This window comes from Nymphaea colorata, chromosome 1 (genome assembly GCF_008831285.2).
Source record: "Nymphaea colorata isolate Beijing-Zhang1983 chromosome 1, ASM883128v2, whole genome shotgun sequence".
NCBI classification, from domain to species: Eukaryota; Viridiplantae; Streptophyta; class Magnoliopsida; order Nymphaeales; family Nymphaeaceae; genus Nymphaea; species Nymphaea colorata.
The window spans coordinates 34,432,396-34,448,645 of NC_045138.2; the positions used below are offsets into that span (position 1 = coordinate 34,432,396).

General features: G+C 37.2%; 2 protein-coding genes across 4 annotated transcripts; both read right to left on the reverse strand.

The window, feature by feature from the left end:
- Positions 1-365: 365 nt before the first annotated feature.
- Positions 366-7,032, reverse strand: LOC116246047 (N6-mAMP deaminase-like). 3 transcript variants are annotated; one of them, XM_031617732.2, is made up of 11 exons: positions 6,663-7,031; positions 4,657-4,727; positions 4,020-4,111; positions 3,492-3,551; positions 3,174-3,404; positions 2,797-2,873; positions 2,637-2,706; positions 2,441-2,554; positions 2,193-2,259; positions 1,764-1,868; positions 366-828 (listed from the first exon to the last, which is right to left on the reverse strand). In XM_031617732.2, the coding sequence occupies exons 1-11, from the start codon at positions 6,797-6,799 to the stop codon at positions 698-700; spliced, it is 1,155 nt and encodes a 384-aa protein (XP_031473592.1). In that variant the 5' UTR covers positions 6,800-7,031; the 3' UTR covers positions 366-697. The 3 variants fall into 3 exon arrangements, with proteins under 3 accessions (XP_031473592.1, XP_031473591.1, XP_031473593.1); XM_031617731.2 differs by having other exon boundaries at positions 6,639-7,030; XM_031617733.2 differs by lacking the exon at positions 1,764-1,868 and having other exon boundaries at positions 6,639-7,032.
- A 1,637-nt stretch (positions 7,033-8,669) lies between these two features.
- Positions 8,670-12,178, reverse strand: LOC116246013 (50S ribosomal protein L6, chloroplastic). The gene is made up of 3 exons (XM_031617682.2): positions 12,022-12,178; positions 10,781-11,092; positions 8,670-9,147 (listed from the first exon to the last, which is right to left on the reverse strand). Exons 1-3 carry the CDS (start codon positions 12,054-12,056, stop codon positions 8,811-8,813), a joined length of 684 nt encoding a protein of 227 aa, XP_031473542.1. The 5' UTR covers positions 12,057-12,178; the 3' UTR covers positions 8,670-8,810.
- Between the last annotated feature and the right edge of the window lie 4,072 nt (positions 12,179-16,250).

Sequence of the window (16,250 nt, forward strand, 5' to 3'; positions counted from 1 at the left end):
ACCGATGTTGATCAGTATCCCGAGACCCCCTTGCAATGTTCCTCAATGCAAAACCACGAATAATCATCATACTGAGAAAATTCAGTAATTCGAACAACTAACTTCGCCAGTTCAAATTAATCATGCAACGAGTGAAATGTCATTGCTTGAACCTCGGCTTCAATTCTTCAGTATCCATTGCCGCGATCATTAAACTGAGGGTCGTGAAGGAAAAAAATTGTTCAGTAGATGATGTATTCAGAGTATCACATGGTACACATAAATCACCTACCTGTGACTTCGAAACTGGAGGTAAAACATCGAAAAAACAAAGAAACGACTTCTCAGCTCTAAGACAATTATGTGTTAACCATAAGAACCGATGGTCAAGAAATATTTGTTCTAAATTAATACATTCACAAATATAAGCACAAACAATAGTTTATGCAGCCAATGATGTTCAGGTGGGGACCACCATAAATTACCAAAAATCCACACAAGTTCATGTCTACAAGATTCAAGCCTTCAAGGTTCTCAATCTTTATAAATGAAACAAATTTAGAAAACAACTTCAATATGCACTGTGAAAATTTGAAGGATCTAAAGAATCATCAGCTGTCCCATGTTTATAGGAAACTTAGGTTCAGCTTGAGAATGAAATTGCATGGAAGAAATGTCCTGTGACTTACAACCTTGAGCCCTTAATTGCAATTAATCATCATTTCCTCCACAGGAGTCCAGTTTGAGCTGAATCAAATACCTCGTTTAAGAAAGCCTTCACACCATCCTGTGCAAAAATATGTCTGATAGCACCTCTTGATAGTTCAAACATTTGAGCTTTACTAAGGCCTGCATATAAATAGCACCTCTGCTTACATACAGTTAGCAACACTCTGAAATTATGATTCATCACCAGAGGTATGACTTCATTGCTTTCCTGTGTTGGCGCAACAGGAAAGGTTCAATGATTTCAGACTCAATTCTTCTAGTTTGAGTGAATTGAAAGCTGTGTGACTGGAAAACTAGAGTCCATTCACTAGCATGCAAATTCTAAATGGAAAATCCATAAGATGTGCAAAAATAGTTAATACAACAGGGTCGTTTCAACATGCCACCCCATCATTAACATCATGAAACTATTAAAAGATCACAACAAACAAAACGAAACTTCTTTGCACTTTCTTTTCCTTCTGCTTGTTCTACCCCACCACCAGGCAAAGCCTATACCAGTAGAGTGCGGTTATAGAACACTCAAATGGGTCATTTCCTGCGAGACTAAAATTTGTAAAATCCTCCTCTTCCTCCTTACCTTTTTCTCCTTTAGAATTCCCTCTGATGAAATATCAGTACTAATACTAGTCCAAAATTGGACAATGATGGAAAATAGTCAAAATTGGAGAGCTAAGAGCCAACTGCAGTTCAAGTCCATCTGGAAGCCAGCCTTCAGGACCATGAACTATGTTATCTGTGTTGTGTGTGTGCATACGTGAGTGATGAGATCAAGTCCGCAGGCTTGCTGAACATCAACTGCTGTGAGTCAGATTGAGTCATTCTTGCCATTGAAATGACATTAGCAGATTATAAACATTACTTTCAATGCAACAAATAATAGCACTAAACCTAAACAGGGATAACAAAACTGCCAGCAATTTCAACATAAAAGGACAGCTTGATGCTTGAAAAGAACTAATGAAATACTCATAAATGTGAACGCCTGGCAAGAAGAAATCTCACTACTAAGTCTATATGTTTCTAGAAGAGTAGCATCATCCAACACTACGTACCGAAAGTTGAAGCAGCAAGGTAGTACTCATGAGAGAGACTAGTAGAGAAAATGCCCACATCATCAGTGCAAAGAATCAAAGGATGGTTGACTCGATATAAATCATCTGTGCCACATATGAGGTATATAACATAAATAAATGACATGGTTGTTTTTTTCCTTTTTCTTTTTTGGAGAAAAAAGTCAATAATGTGTAAGGAATTGTTAGTTGGATTCCTGAAAGCATTATTCAGATACTCAAAAATACAGAGAAAGGAAAATTTTCACTTTTGACAATCCTGACCCCTTATTATTGACTAAGAAAGGTAAAGATTTTGACAGATAATAAAAAAAAAATTAGAAACATTTTATCATAGATCATACAAAAGAAAGTCTTTTCAAAGGTTCATCTCCACATAGAAGCTGCTTTGAAAGAGAAGGGTAGACTAACCAAAGTGATGGTCATGTAGAGAAGAAATGGAATTGGTCCGAACATTAGATGTCAAGCAGATTTCAACCTGCACCAAGCAGATATTCAGGTCCATATGCACATATATATATATATATATATATATATATATATATATATATATATATATATATATATATATATATATATATATATATATATCGAAACACAAGGAGTCAATGAAGCACTGATTGAGCATGTTTTTTGAAGGAAAGGTGCTAAGACATAACTGGAATATTTAGTGACTTCAACATTTTCCATTCTTCATCTTCCAAGCAACAGGCATGACCTATTCTTTCCGGGCAAAACTCCAACATGGCTTTTATTTCCTTTGGATTGCGCACCTATATATACTATTCCATAGTATACATGTTAGAAGTGGGTACCTACGATGAAAATCTTAAAAAATTCCAAAAGAACGTAAACCTCTCCACAATGGAGTGTGATAGGAAGGCCTTGTTCCCTAGCACAACTTAAAGCTGGCAAGAAGGTTATCCTGCAAGAAAAATAAACAGAAGCATCAACTACAAACACAAGCACGTGAACACACACAAAAAAACACATGAAAGACAAGATAAGCCAGTACCAGTCTCCTGTGATGGGATTGCCCGAAAGATCAAGACCAACCACACCCTGATTTCTCATTTTCAGTGCCAGCTGGACCTATTGATAGTGAAAACAGACAGGTGTCACAGGAGAAAAGAATATCAAAAAATATTTTTTTTCTAAGTTTAGTAACTTCTGTATACTGAGACAGACAAGAAAAGAAATGAAGTAGAATGAAAAATGGACAGCCCTCTGATAGTGCAGTTAAGCTTAGATGATTTAAGATAAATTATGTGAAAATATTAAGTCCTCTCCCTGTGGCCAGTGTTAACCTGATAAGAAGATCAAATAAACTTTGACCAACTGAAGCGTAAGATGAGAGTTATTTTATTGCTAAAGGCCAAGATTTTAACACACCGTTTCCATGGCCGAAGCAGTGGTCTCACGACGGTCAATGCTAAGAAGAAGGCAAACAAATATTCTCCCTTGCTTTTTCTTTGTAGATGCATCATTTACAGAGGTTGACGGTTCAGGCTCCAGTGTACTTGCACATGGACTGAGTACAACTTCTACTGTCTCAACAGCCCTTAAGCCCTTCATTACTGCTTCCACATAAGAGCTTTTTGTCATCCCTATCGTTTCATTTGTCTGAGGAAATTGAAGATAGATGTATCCTTAAATACTTGCTTCAGTCCATAATTGGACAAAGGCATATAACTTTATGATGATAATCACCTTAGGAGTTGTTCGCAGTTCCAAGTAGACAACATTCTCAGCTGCAAAATCTTCCACAACCTGCTTCGGAAGTCACAGCGATATGATTGCCACAACTTGAATACAATAAGACAAAATTACAAAACGGTGCCTAACGTTTAGGCAAATGACAAATCACTGCTTAACCTTTAAACATTAACAAATAGATGTTCAACTTTTGAGAGAAATTATCAAAGGCCCCTCACTAACAGAAAACATAAATTTTTGCACACAAAATGACAAAAAATACTCTCATAAAGAACCACACCTTTCCTGGACGACAAAAGATACTTTTTCTTTGGGAGGGATTTTTTTTGACATATATCAAAACTAATGTCTTACGTTAGTAAGCAGCTTTTTGAAAAATTTTCTCCAAAAAAATTGAGCACCTATTTGTTAACTTTGAAAGCTGAGCAGCGATTTGTTATTTACTAAAATGTTTGGTGCCTTTTTATAACTTCTCCATACAGTAATTTGCAATTTCTACATCGGATGCAGTGGCATATGTACCTCCTTGGTGATTCTTGATACAGTAGCATGATCAGTTGTAATGATGTGAATTAAATCAAACAATTTGAAGCACTCTGCAAGAGAGCGGTCACCTGTAAGAAGAGAAAGGTGAAATTACCACACAAAACTATCGCCATAATTCTTACACAGACAACCAAGAACAATATGCTATTTGTTTAGGTGATTTTCACCTAGGTTGGTGATAAAGTAGTTCAATCAACTTACTGTTTAACTGGCCCCTCTTCAGGTTGTAGCACATACATGCTCCCCAGTTCTTTCAAAGACTAGGAGATGAGGACAAAATTTATATTTTTATTTGTTTTATTGTCAATCACTTTTAATTTTCAGTATATAAGATATTTATTACTTAAAATACTATCAGAAAACTTAAAGTTAGATTGATAAGGCATGCTGTGTGCCCCTCGTCTAGAAATATGGCCCTAAATTACATGTTTGACATAGAAAAAGGTTCATCTAGTTTCTCAACAGACAAAAGGGTACAACGAAAGAAGAAGAAAAAATTTACATATGGTGCTGTTTAGTTATTGTTAATATGTCTGTAGTTAAGATTATAAAGGTCAAGAGCAGGACAGAACATAGTTAAGATTATAAAGGTCAAGAGCAGGACAGAACATACTTTTCTTGATTACATGCTCTACATCGGAGAAAACTAAAACACCTTTGTTCCCCAAGTCTTTTGCAAGCTCCCTGAAAGAGAAGACTACAGTCAGTCATAATCAATATTTGTGTAACATAGTTATAAATCCAGATGATACATTAAGGAAATCTATCACAGCACAATAACAGCATGTATTTCCTTGGAAAGAAAATGAGGGGGAAAAAAAGGACAAAAAGTTCCACCCTGAACATGGTAGCTTTGAGCCTTTGACTATCATGTGGTCCATAGGTTCCCAATAGAAACAGAAGAATAATATTGCCAAGGATATAATGAATGACAGTTTAAGAAGCTCTCATGCATTAAGTTATCAATGTCAGTAACTACGTAAAGGCAAGAAGTTCTTTCTAACAAATTCACATGAATAATGTCCTTCAGGCTTCAGGAAAGGACATGCAACGACAACCACAACTAGACACACTACCATCATGCCTACATGGGAATATGGGATACACGACAATGAATGAAAATGCTGATATTTAATCTCAACCAAGTAAAGGCAAATATTTTTTCCTGATATATTTCTTGATCATGAGATAATGCAGTCAGTGCTCATCAAGAAACATAAAACATAATGCATTACTTATAATGCCTAATCATAGTCCTTAGATTTCCATTTATGCCTGATTAGTTCGAGAGATATGTTCAGAAAAGAGCCGACGGGTAATACCAAAACGGTCTATTTTTTTCACTGTTGTGCATGTATCTCCCAAACACCTGTTTTAGCTAGTATCTGATAAAAAATATTACTTATTAGTATGACGCTCTTGCAAACTTTGGAGCAAGTTTCAAGCTACACAGACCTTTACCAGACTACCAAACTGTGCCCTTAAGTTGAATGATGGACGAACATATTTTCCAGACAAAGGAACGTATTCTTTCTCGACAATTAATATGGGAAGAAATCATTGTGTTCTTTAACTCCAATAATCCAGTTTACCATGTTTCCAACTTTAAGACGTTCATCCGAAACAATATGACAATTCTGTCATCTCAAAGTAAAGCACTTCTACTCGAATGATTTATGCCGCTCAATGTGCAGCATAATCTCCTCAGTGACAATGCGAAAGCGGGATATGAACAAACTGCACAGTAGCATCAAAAAGCGCTAATTCCATCTTACGTAGAGCTCATGTTAGTCTGCATAAAGAGGAAAGTAGGAGAAGCATACAATTAGGACGTGGAAGCAGTGAGAGGATAACAGGACTGGAGGAAAAACAGGGAAACTTGAGGCGCGAAGGCCGATGTCACGTGTAGAAAAGGCAGATTAGACTGTAATGGTGGTCTCCGTGATGGTATCTGCATGGTCCGCTGATCCCCACACAGGAGTTGCAGAACACGAAGTATCTTCTATGAAACGACTACTACAGTGCATCAAGGTTGGAGGGCAGAAAGAGAGAGAGAGCATGGAAAGTCATAGGAAAACAACGAGAGATCGCCGGCGCGATCAAAAAACAGGGGGATGGGGGAGAGAGAGAGTATTCAATTCAAACGTTCCAAAAGCCAAGCAGAGGTTGGGCGGCCAAGTACAAAGCCGGTATCTAACACCAACAAAAAACCATCATCGATTCATCGTTACGTCTAAACCCAGACACACTCGACAAACCACCATTGTCCACCCTGATATGATACCTAGACTGGTAACTAAATTGAAGAACTGTCCGAAACATTAAACATGATATTTAGACCAGGTCACCAAGATTATAGACATCCGAGATTGCCTCTCTAAAGATAGTCATAGAGAGAGAGAGAGAATGGGAATGCACAGGAAAACAACAAGAGATCGCCAGCTAGAAAACCGAGCATCGATTAAAAAACAGGAGGGGTTGAGAGAGAGAGAGAGGACACGCTGGAAACTCATAGGAAACAACGAGAGCTCGCCGGCAAGAAAAAGAGCATCGGTTAAAAAACAGGAGAAATTGAGAGAGTTAAAAGCCATTTACAGCAAGGTGGCATCTCGGACGGACCCGTTAAGGTGAGCGTGGAGCTCAATCTTCGGTAGCGCCAGGCACCATTCCATATCAACAAACCCGCTTTCTTCTTCCCCCATCTCTCTTTGCCCTCCCCCCACAAACAAAACACTACACATGTTCAGTGCAGGCATCAAATTTGAAGCACCCTCGCGGATATCTTTCAATTGGCCACTCTCTCCCAATTACTGCTTTGTCTCGCTGCTAAGATCCTGTCTGTAACCCTGCTATACTGTCTGGTAGTTTAATATACGATGAATATCTAAGGACCACTCAGAGTAGGGTTGCAGTGGATGTGAAATTGGGTCCGTATATTAGAAACTGATAAGACACTCAGACCAGAGACAGGCCACTAACTGAGGGGGGTGGAATTTCAGTTGCTCCTATATCCTTAAATCAAACGCTGAAACTAAAACTGTAGAGGCCGTTTGGTTGCCCCTGATTTAAGATTCTTAGGATTTAAATTCATGAATTTAAGTTCAAACCCTTCCCCTCTGATTTCAAATCAATATTTTTCTCAATGTAAAAAGGTAAAGTAAGGATTGTACCATCTTTAGGTTGATGAAGTACTGATCTTACCATGAATGTTCTGTCATGTAGCAAAAACATGCCACATCAGATCCATACATCTAAACTAATCAATCCGGCCCTGGGTTCACTTGTTTTTTCCGAAACCTTCCGCCCAACATACAGATGAAAAAAAAAAATAACCCGAAAACTTTTTCAGCCTTTGCGCCCCACCTAGTGCAAGTGATTGACAAGAATATTCAAGTTAATGCCAGCAAAGAGAACTTAGTCACAGGTTACAATTTTTCTGAATACTATAATACTAGTATTATGATCATGGAGAAGCCAAGGACCGTGAGTATTGGGAACATTGCCGCTTCAAGATAGGGTTTAAAAGGGAAGTCAATTTGAGTACCATTAAATTGAAGCTTCGAGCCCTACCTTGGATTCAAACTAATTGGATTTGGAGGCAGTTGTTAAACCAGCATATGAGAATCAAACTAATAATTGCATTCAGTTTTGTTTACCACACTTGACCATACTATTTTGGATTCAGATCAATTATGAAGCAAACTTGAAGCATTGGCATCCTAACTGAGAGAGCGACTTAGTCTGACGGAGAATAAAATGAACTGACACTTTCTCTTTTATTCTCGAAATCTAAGATATATACCTTGGCAATTGAAGGAAATGGAGACCCTTTTTTGACGCTAGAATAGTCATCAAGATCCAGCAGACTTTGGACAACCTTTACTGCTTGTATCGGTCATAAAGTGTTCTATTTGCCCTGGGGCGAGGAGGAATAGCACACAACAAGAGGGAACTAATCCACCACCCAACAAGTAGTACCATGAGACTGAAATGTATCAAGACTCATGATTGTGTTGTTCCTCGTGGCTATAAAAAGAAAAGAAGAGAGCTGATCTCCAAAACCGTTACTTGATAAAGTGCAACAGCACGAGTGGTTTCTTAGTGAACTCGAATAACGCGCTTTGAATATGATACACATGCTCGACAATCCCCAGAAAATGCACTTCAAGATCTACCCATAACCGGTGGGCAGCAGACACATATATCGATCCGCTGAAATTCGTGCAAGGATGATCTCACTGAAAAGGTTCCAGGCAAGGCCTGCCTAGGCCACACCAAAACACTAGCACCTTCTCGCAGCATTTCCACAAAGACATAAATTTATTATAGTTTGCTACCATCCTTGCAAGTGTTATCTGTTCATTTTAAGAAATAGATGGATACTTTGGATCATCCAGTTTTAGGATCATACCGAGCCCAAGATTTTAGTGATAAAACACCTGCAAGAGAAACTATTAATAGGATAAAAGCATCCAGTACACGATATAGCATCCACGAAATCCTGGCACAAAATTGCTAGAACCAAATCCTCTAAAATGAGTAATCATGTCAATAATACACGAGAATGGAACCCGAGACCTCTTTAAACAAGGATAACCAACCATAATAATGCACAACAAGAGAAAATAAAAAAATGAATCTTCTGATAGATTTCCACAAAATAATGTCTCACATAGGTAAGCATATGCACATCCTCAAACTGTTTCTTGATACAAACAACGACTTTCACAAAACAAAACTATCGAAAAAGGAAGAAACTCATAGCTTCTACTTTTTCTTCCCAGCTTTGCCTTCCTTTCTTCTAATGATCTCGTCTGCATATTTGATACCCTTGCCTTTGTATGGTTCTGGGGGTCTCCACTTTCTCACAGAGGCACAGAAGTCACCTACTGCACATTTGTCATTACCGGAAACTGCTATTCTTGTATTATCCTCAACCTTAACTTGGATGCCTTCAGGTATTGCCATCCGCACTGGATGTGAGAACCCAAGATTCAGTACTAATGTTTTTCCCTCTAAGATAGCACGATAACCCACACCAATCAGCTGGAGCCGCTTCTCGAAACCCTTTGATACACCAACAATCATGTTGTCTGTAAGAGTTCTGAAACAAAGTGAATAAGAAAACAATATGAGAAATTCAATGTTCAATGTTGTAAAGTTCCGTCAACCTTCTGATTGATTGTTGAGATAATGTCTCATATATGTAAGCATATGGACATCCCCAGGCAGGTATCTGATAAAACAAAGAAAAAGGTGAACTGAATTGCCTATATCTTCAACTTCTCAAAAGGTCCTATCACTGCTCCACATGCAAAAAGTTTGAGAGCAAGGCTTCACCCTGGCATTCAAAGCAAAATATCACCTATTGGGCTTAACTTGTAGTCTTCAACAAAATGACCATGTGATACAGCTCCGTCGTTTATTGACATCATCACCCAAAGCATAAGCTCTTCAACATTTGCCGCTCAACAGCTCCTTAACCCTTAGTTCAAACAGCTGATTCATGTGTCTGAAGTGGCTATGGATGAATGATTCACAAAGAACCTAAAGTATTTCACATCATCCACAGACAAAGGTTCGAAATTTTCTTCTGTATGAAATATACTTTTAATATATTTCTCAAGGGTTTTCTAACCTTGCTTCATAAATATCACAGAACCTTTTGTCCACATTTCCATTCCATTACATATTGCTCAGATATGGCCAACAAACAAATAATGGTGTAAGCATTCCTGGTCACATTTTACAAGTATGAAAGGACTTAGATGGCCAAAGCTATTAGAGAAATAATTGGCATCTGCTACGTTGTATTGGTCTGAGAAAAACATACACTTTTGCAACTTCTGTAGTTCCAAATGTACCAGCATTCTTAGCATTCTGTGCATTATTAGCGGAGTTCGGGGACTTTTAAAGACTGAACACAACCTGGTAGTTTGAAAAAGACATTTCTCCAAATGATATGCAGGTATTGATGCACGCCTACGTGTGCTTAGCATGCATAACTACCATTTCAACTCAATTCCACGCCAGTCATACCATGGACTAAATGTTATTCTCTGACAATGTGAATGAAAAAAAATTCAAATTAACACTTTGAAGATTATTAGTAGCACAATCCTGTTGGAGATACTCCAGAGGTAGCCGCAGCTGGCTACAAATAGAAGATGTAGGTGAACATGGAAACACCATATTGACCTTGGAAATCTCCCTTTGGCTATTGCATACATAAATATAACCCTGACTAAATTGGGATACTTTACGAAGACTTCAAGGTGCTGCCAATTGAGACAAATGAGCATTTAAAATGTCACGATAACAATCTCCCCTTGCAGATACTAGATTCATACCCTTTCAGAGTGGAGAAAATACACATGATCATAGGATCCACTTTCCTTATCAAAATCCACAAATAACAAATTGGTTATGTTCATGTGTTTGATTTAAGATGTTTAAAGTTTAAATAGCCGAAGATAAAAAATTCTTCTCGGAAACAGACTACCATGCCAATAGACAGCCAACACAAGTAATTTAAATGCAGCAAAGCTTGGAAAGAGGATTAAGCCATCCTACCAACATGCCAATGTCATCAAAGTGAGCACACGACAGGGAGTTTAGATGAACTGAAGGGAATCGTTGAGTGCAACACAAGAAGCTTCAGAGGAGACTCTCCTATCCGAATGAAGACTAATTGGCTATATAAAGTGTCCACAAATCTAAACTGAGAAAAACAATACCTGAACAACCCGTGCATTTGGTTGGCTCTCCTGTTCTCCAGGGCCTTGGAGACCTTCACTAGTCCAGATTCCAGCCTTTCTACCTTTACTTCACGTGGATAAGTCCTAGAGAGCTCACCCAATGGACCCTTCACCTTTAGATTCTGCCCTTCCAAAGCGATTGTCACATTTGATGGAACTTCTATTGGATGTTTTCCAATTCTCGATTCCTTGCACTCCACATTCTTCCTAAAAAATCCTATCCTTGTGATAGGAGGACCCTTCATGCAGCTAAGCTCACTTCTTTCACCCAAAAATCCAGACTTGAGAAAGCTGAAAAACCAGAAAGAATAACTATAACTCCGAACTGCCAATTATTTAAACACCAACTAGTTGCTGGGAGAATAGGGAGAGAATAATTGAAGTAGACAATACAAACACAAGCAATTAGTCTTGTAGCATCGGCCGCACCTTCTCCCAAACACAAGCAATTACATGTCGAATTTCAGAAGCATCAAAACCAATGAAACTGTAAGAATGTTCCAGATCGAAGCAGAAGTTTCAGTTATGCAACGTCAAAATCTCAGGAAAGATATTCTCGCAAGCGAAGATCGCAAAAAAAGAAGGTAAACGATGGAGATAAGCCGCATTGTCCGATCCCATCAATATATGAAGGGACAACCTAAACCAAAAACAAGAGAGAAAAATAATGTCCACGTCTATTAAGTTGAAGGTTTCCCAAGCTAAAGAAAGGGGAAAATTAAAAATAAAAAGAAATAGACCCAAATATAGTTAGAAACATCTTAGAGTGTACCTTAGACCCGAGGTTGTTGCACTTAAAAAGATAAAATAACAGCAATGTAGAGAACGATTTCAGGAACCCAAGTGAAAGATCAACGAGAAAGTGAAACAGAGGGAGGAAACAGGACGGGATGACACTGTCTCGACACCGAATATATTCACCAAATATAACAAGCAAAAGAAGGACGATAATACGCCTTTCATTAGAAACCCCAAAACTGGAGCTAGTGAAGTTCAATGCGTATACTCGCAGCCAAACAATGAATACAGAAGAAACAAGGAAGCATTTTAACTTCTGCATCTGCGTGTGCTACGTGCGTATGCGTGTGCGTGTCTGTGAGAGAGAGAGAGAGAGAGAGAGAGAGAGAGAGAGAGAGAGAGAGAGAGAGCAAATTCCAGAAACAAGGGAAAGGAAGATTGGGAGTTAGCTTCTCAAATAGATGGAAGGGTAAAGGACTCGCCATGACTGGAGAGAGCACGTCAAGGAGGCAGCCATTAGATGAAGAGAAGCGGAATGACAGATTCGCCTTCTTTCCTCTTTCACTGGGCGGTGTCAGGAGGCCAAACGTTACGCAAGTTTAGCAGCACTTCACCCTCACGACGATAGCAGCAGGCTTATCCATATCCTTCACCATTGTCTTATTTGTTTTTGTAAAATCATTAATTAGTGGATACAGAAACTATTTCTTGGTTTGTGGTATTTATTATTTTTTTCTGTAGATGTTTAACAATTTGGGGCAATTACTGCCCAGATGTTCATTTTCATTGCAAACTATACAACATAACTTGTTTTTATAATTTCTTCTTTTATCATATTTTCTTACGTGATTTCTTCATTTAGATAAGGGGATTTATTTTTTTGTTTTCTTAAAAAATATCTTTTTATTTTTCTTCTAGGTACCTCTTTTGGGTGTTTGGTTCTTTTTCTCTGTGTTTTTGTTATTGGTTTTCCAAAATTTTGTGGAGTACAAATTTTATTGCAGAAAGAATGTTCTTTTTTAATTGTTTTTGTATTTTAATTTTTGTACATTTTTTTTCTAAACATTTGCAGATATACCGTATACTATAAGAAGTGTTTTGAGAAATCTGCAACGGTTTGTTTTCTATTACATATGGTTGCCACCCTTTTACAATTTCTTGGCCTAAGGCGCATGGAAGTTTTTTAAATAGCCTCTCCCCAATCTCATTGTCATACGAGTTTCTACATATGGTGGTATAATAATAATAATATGCCCTTAAAAATTCTTTTATATAGTTCCAACTTGTTAGACTCAGTTGGTGTAGACGGCATACGGCCTTGTGTTTCATCCATTCCTGCATTTGGGATGGTACCAGTTAGGATTAGCTATATTCTGAAAACAAAAGTTTATTCCTGTAGCTATGCATTTTCCAATTCTCTGGGGAAATGTTTTCTATATGATTCCCACCATGATCTTGCTATTTATCCTACTAAATAGGCTATCATTTCTCTGGCATTTTTATGTCTAAGATTTGCTTTTAAGTAGTCTCTAATGACTATGGTTCCCTATTGTTCTATAATTCGGGGCCATAACTGTGGGTCATGGGCCGCAATATTTAGGATTCGTCCTTGATCTAACGGTTTGTGGTGAAAAGGTTTTCCTTTAGGATTAAAATCCTTTTGGCTGTCTTGTATTTTCGAATAAGGTGTTCATGGAGAATATCTATAATAGGTATCTTCCATTTTGGATTTTATTTTTTTCTAACAAAAAGGTACTTACTATTTATTTATGTTCTTAAAGGTTTTAAACTTAAGTTGTCAAGTTTTTTAGTTAGTTCATCATATTCCGAGCCAGTTGTTTTTAAGTGCTTTTCAACGGTTATCTGTTGGTTTTTTGTTTTTCTCTATCATTAGTTTTTAAATAAAATGCTATCTTATCTCGTTTAATTGTTCTTTTTGGTAGTCAAACTTTTCTTGCAGTTATTTTATTACTTTATTTTTCGATTGTATTGAAGAGATTGTGGAATCTAACATCTTTTTGTTATATTGTTAAGTTTTTTCGAGCAGTTTTGCGTTTAAAATAACAATATCTAATATAGTATTTAATGGTTTATTTTCTTTGTGGTCTTCATGACCATAATTTATGCCAAAATGGCAATGATATTGTCTCTTATTAGTATGGATAATATAAGAATCTCTGGGTAGACTTAAATCTAAAAATTTTAATTTATTCATTTTTAGTTTTGATCTTCTTTTCGCCTATTTTTCAGAGACAAATCCAAGGTATATATTTTTTAATCCAGACATTGGGTTGATCTCCATCTTTGTCATATGGTTCCCATACAAGTTTGAGTTTATTATTTATATTGTCAATAGGCATCCTTAAGTTGAAGTAGAATATCTTGCTTGTTGAATCTCTTCTAAATCTCTTAGAGATTGGTCATCCTCTTCTGATGACTTTGTTTGTCTTTGTTCATATGAAATGAGCCTAATGTATTATTGTCCATGCCCATCTTAGTAATGCATGGCTGCTGTCGGAATAGTATTATGATAATATTATTGAATAAACCTATCTATTTGCCATTCAAGGCCAGCTAGTTCTTCAAAACTATATGCTTTAGGTTTTATAAATTTTATCCCCAGTGATGCTACTGCATCGACTATTTCTTGTATATTTGGATTGTATTGAACATTATCATTATTGCTGAGTCTTTCGACAACAAGAATTGATACAAGGAGGTTAACTCCTTCAATCATATCATTATATCATCTTGTTTGTACTCCAAGACACAGATATTTATAAAATTGTTTTATGCTCATATATGTGTTCTGGGTTAGTTATACCATTTCAGCCCCATTATTAAGGTTTATTTCTATTGCTCCTAGTATACATGTACTGTGCATATGTATAATATATATGTGCATACATATATACATATATATGTATGTATGTAATATATATACATATATGTATATAGATATATGTACACGTACATAATGCATACATATAGAATATGCGTATGTATATAGTATAAATATATATATATATCATATAATATTTATATCTCTACATAAAGAATATACACATACTACATAATACATGTGTATATAGAACATACATATATGTAATAACATATGCATTTGTTTTATGTATAAATATGTGTATAATATACATGTACTACACATATGTGTATACAGTATCCACAATTATATATATATATAGCCTAACTCGCTAGCATTCCACTGGGCTATTAGTGCATTACATTCTATACAATGACAATTTATACTTTATAATTATATATATAATAAATTGTATGTCATTAGTGCTGACCATACCATAATGACAATTGTATCGCCTTTTGATAGAAAGGGGCCTCACCGAGGCGCACGTAGTTCCCAATAGGTGACAAAAAAAGAGCGGTGTCAACCAAAGAAAGGCACCGAGCGATGACAAACGGCCTCCAAAGAAAGGCACCGGGCCCCCATTCCCCCACTGGGATTTCATTGCCTACGTCTGGAAGCCAGCCTCTGCTGTCATTTTCTTATTCAGCCCTCGGCCGGTGCGCTCATTCCAAATTGGTTTCTACCCCGCACTCCTTACTAGTCATTGACTCTGCTAGTGGGCCAAGCAACAGTTATTAGGACACTAAACCTGCCTTAACCTCAAGCTTACACGAAATATAGCTGACTTGCTGCCTAAAAATAGCCTGACTCGCTAGCATTCCTGGCTTCATGAGTCAGTCTGTGTGGGGGTTCTCCGTGCACTGGACGTGTAGCTTACTGAAGCCGTTGCGACACGAATGGGAATGCATGCTTATTCACATAGATGTACATCTACTCTGATCATCTGATCTGATGTTGCAGTATGCCAAGTTGCTGGTTGGCCCCAAAAAGAAGAGGCTAGGTATCAAAGTGGCTATGTCGAATTCCGTCCGCTTTGGTGGCCACAGCTCTTCCATACTGTTTGCTTCTTACAAGGAGACAAAATAAGTGGCGATGGGCATTCTCCTCTCATAAATCCTTTTGTTTTATTGTTTTTTACTCGAGGAATTGCAGTGAGGACACAATACTTGGTTGCATTTCTTACGGTATAAAATATCGCGGTGAGTTCATGAGAGGGACAACATCGCCTATCAATAATTCGAACCATGTTGTCTCTCCCCACACACACATACACACTCGCAAGCACACACACACAAACACAAAGAGAGAGAGAGAGAGAAACCATTTTGCCTAGCTGTTTGATTGATGTTTGGTTGATGCTAAAGTTTTGCACGGCATAAATTTTATCTAATGCTTCTTTTTTTTTTTGTGTAAACCGTGGTGTCTCGAGAGGGAGAAAGACATGTCACTTTGTGTAGCTGTTTGATTGATGTTAAATTTTGGACGGCGGAAATTTTACCTAATGCCAATTTTTTGTAACCTTTTTTTTTATGTAAATGTATTATTGACAAGCTCTTCATATTTTAATTAATTTGTGGACTTGTATATACACTTTCTATCCAACCAACTACATTATACCCCTTTTGTCAGTAAGAATGATAATAATAAGAGATGTAATAACACCATGTCCGTTTTATAAGACGTCTTAGATGGCGTGCCTCAACGTCTCACTTGAGTATTACAAAAGGGTCCATTGAAGAAATTGAAAAAAGGTTCTACAAAAGTATTTAAAAACAAAATTATCAGGTTAGAATAAGTGTGACAGCAATGGTATGATTCAGAAGATCC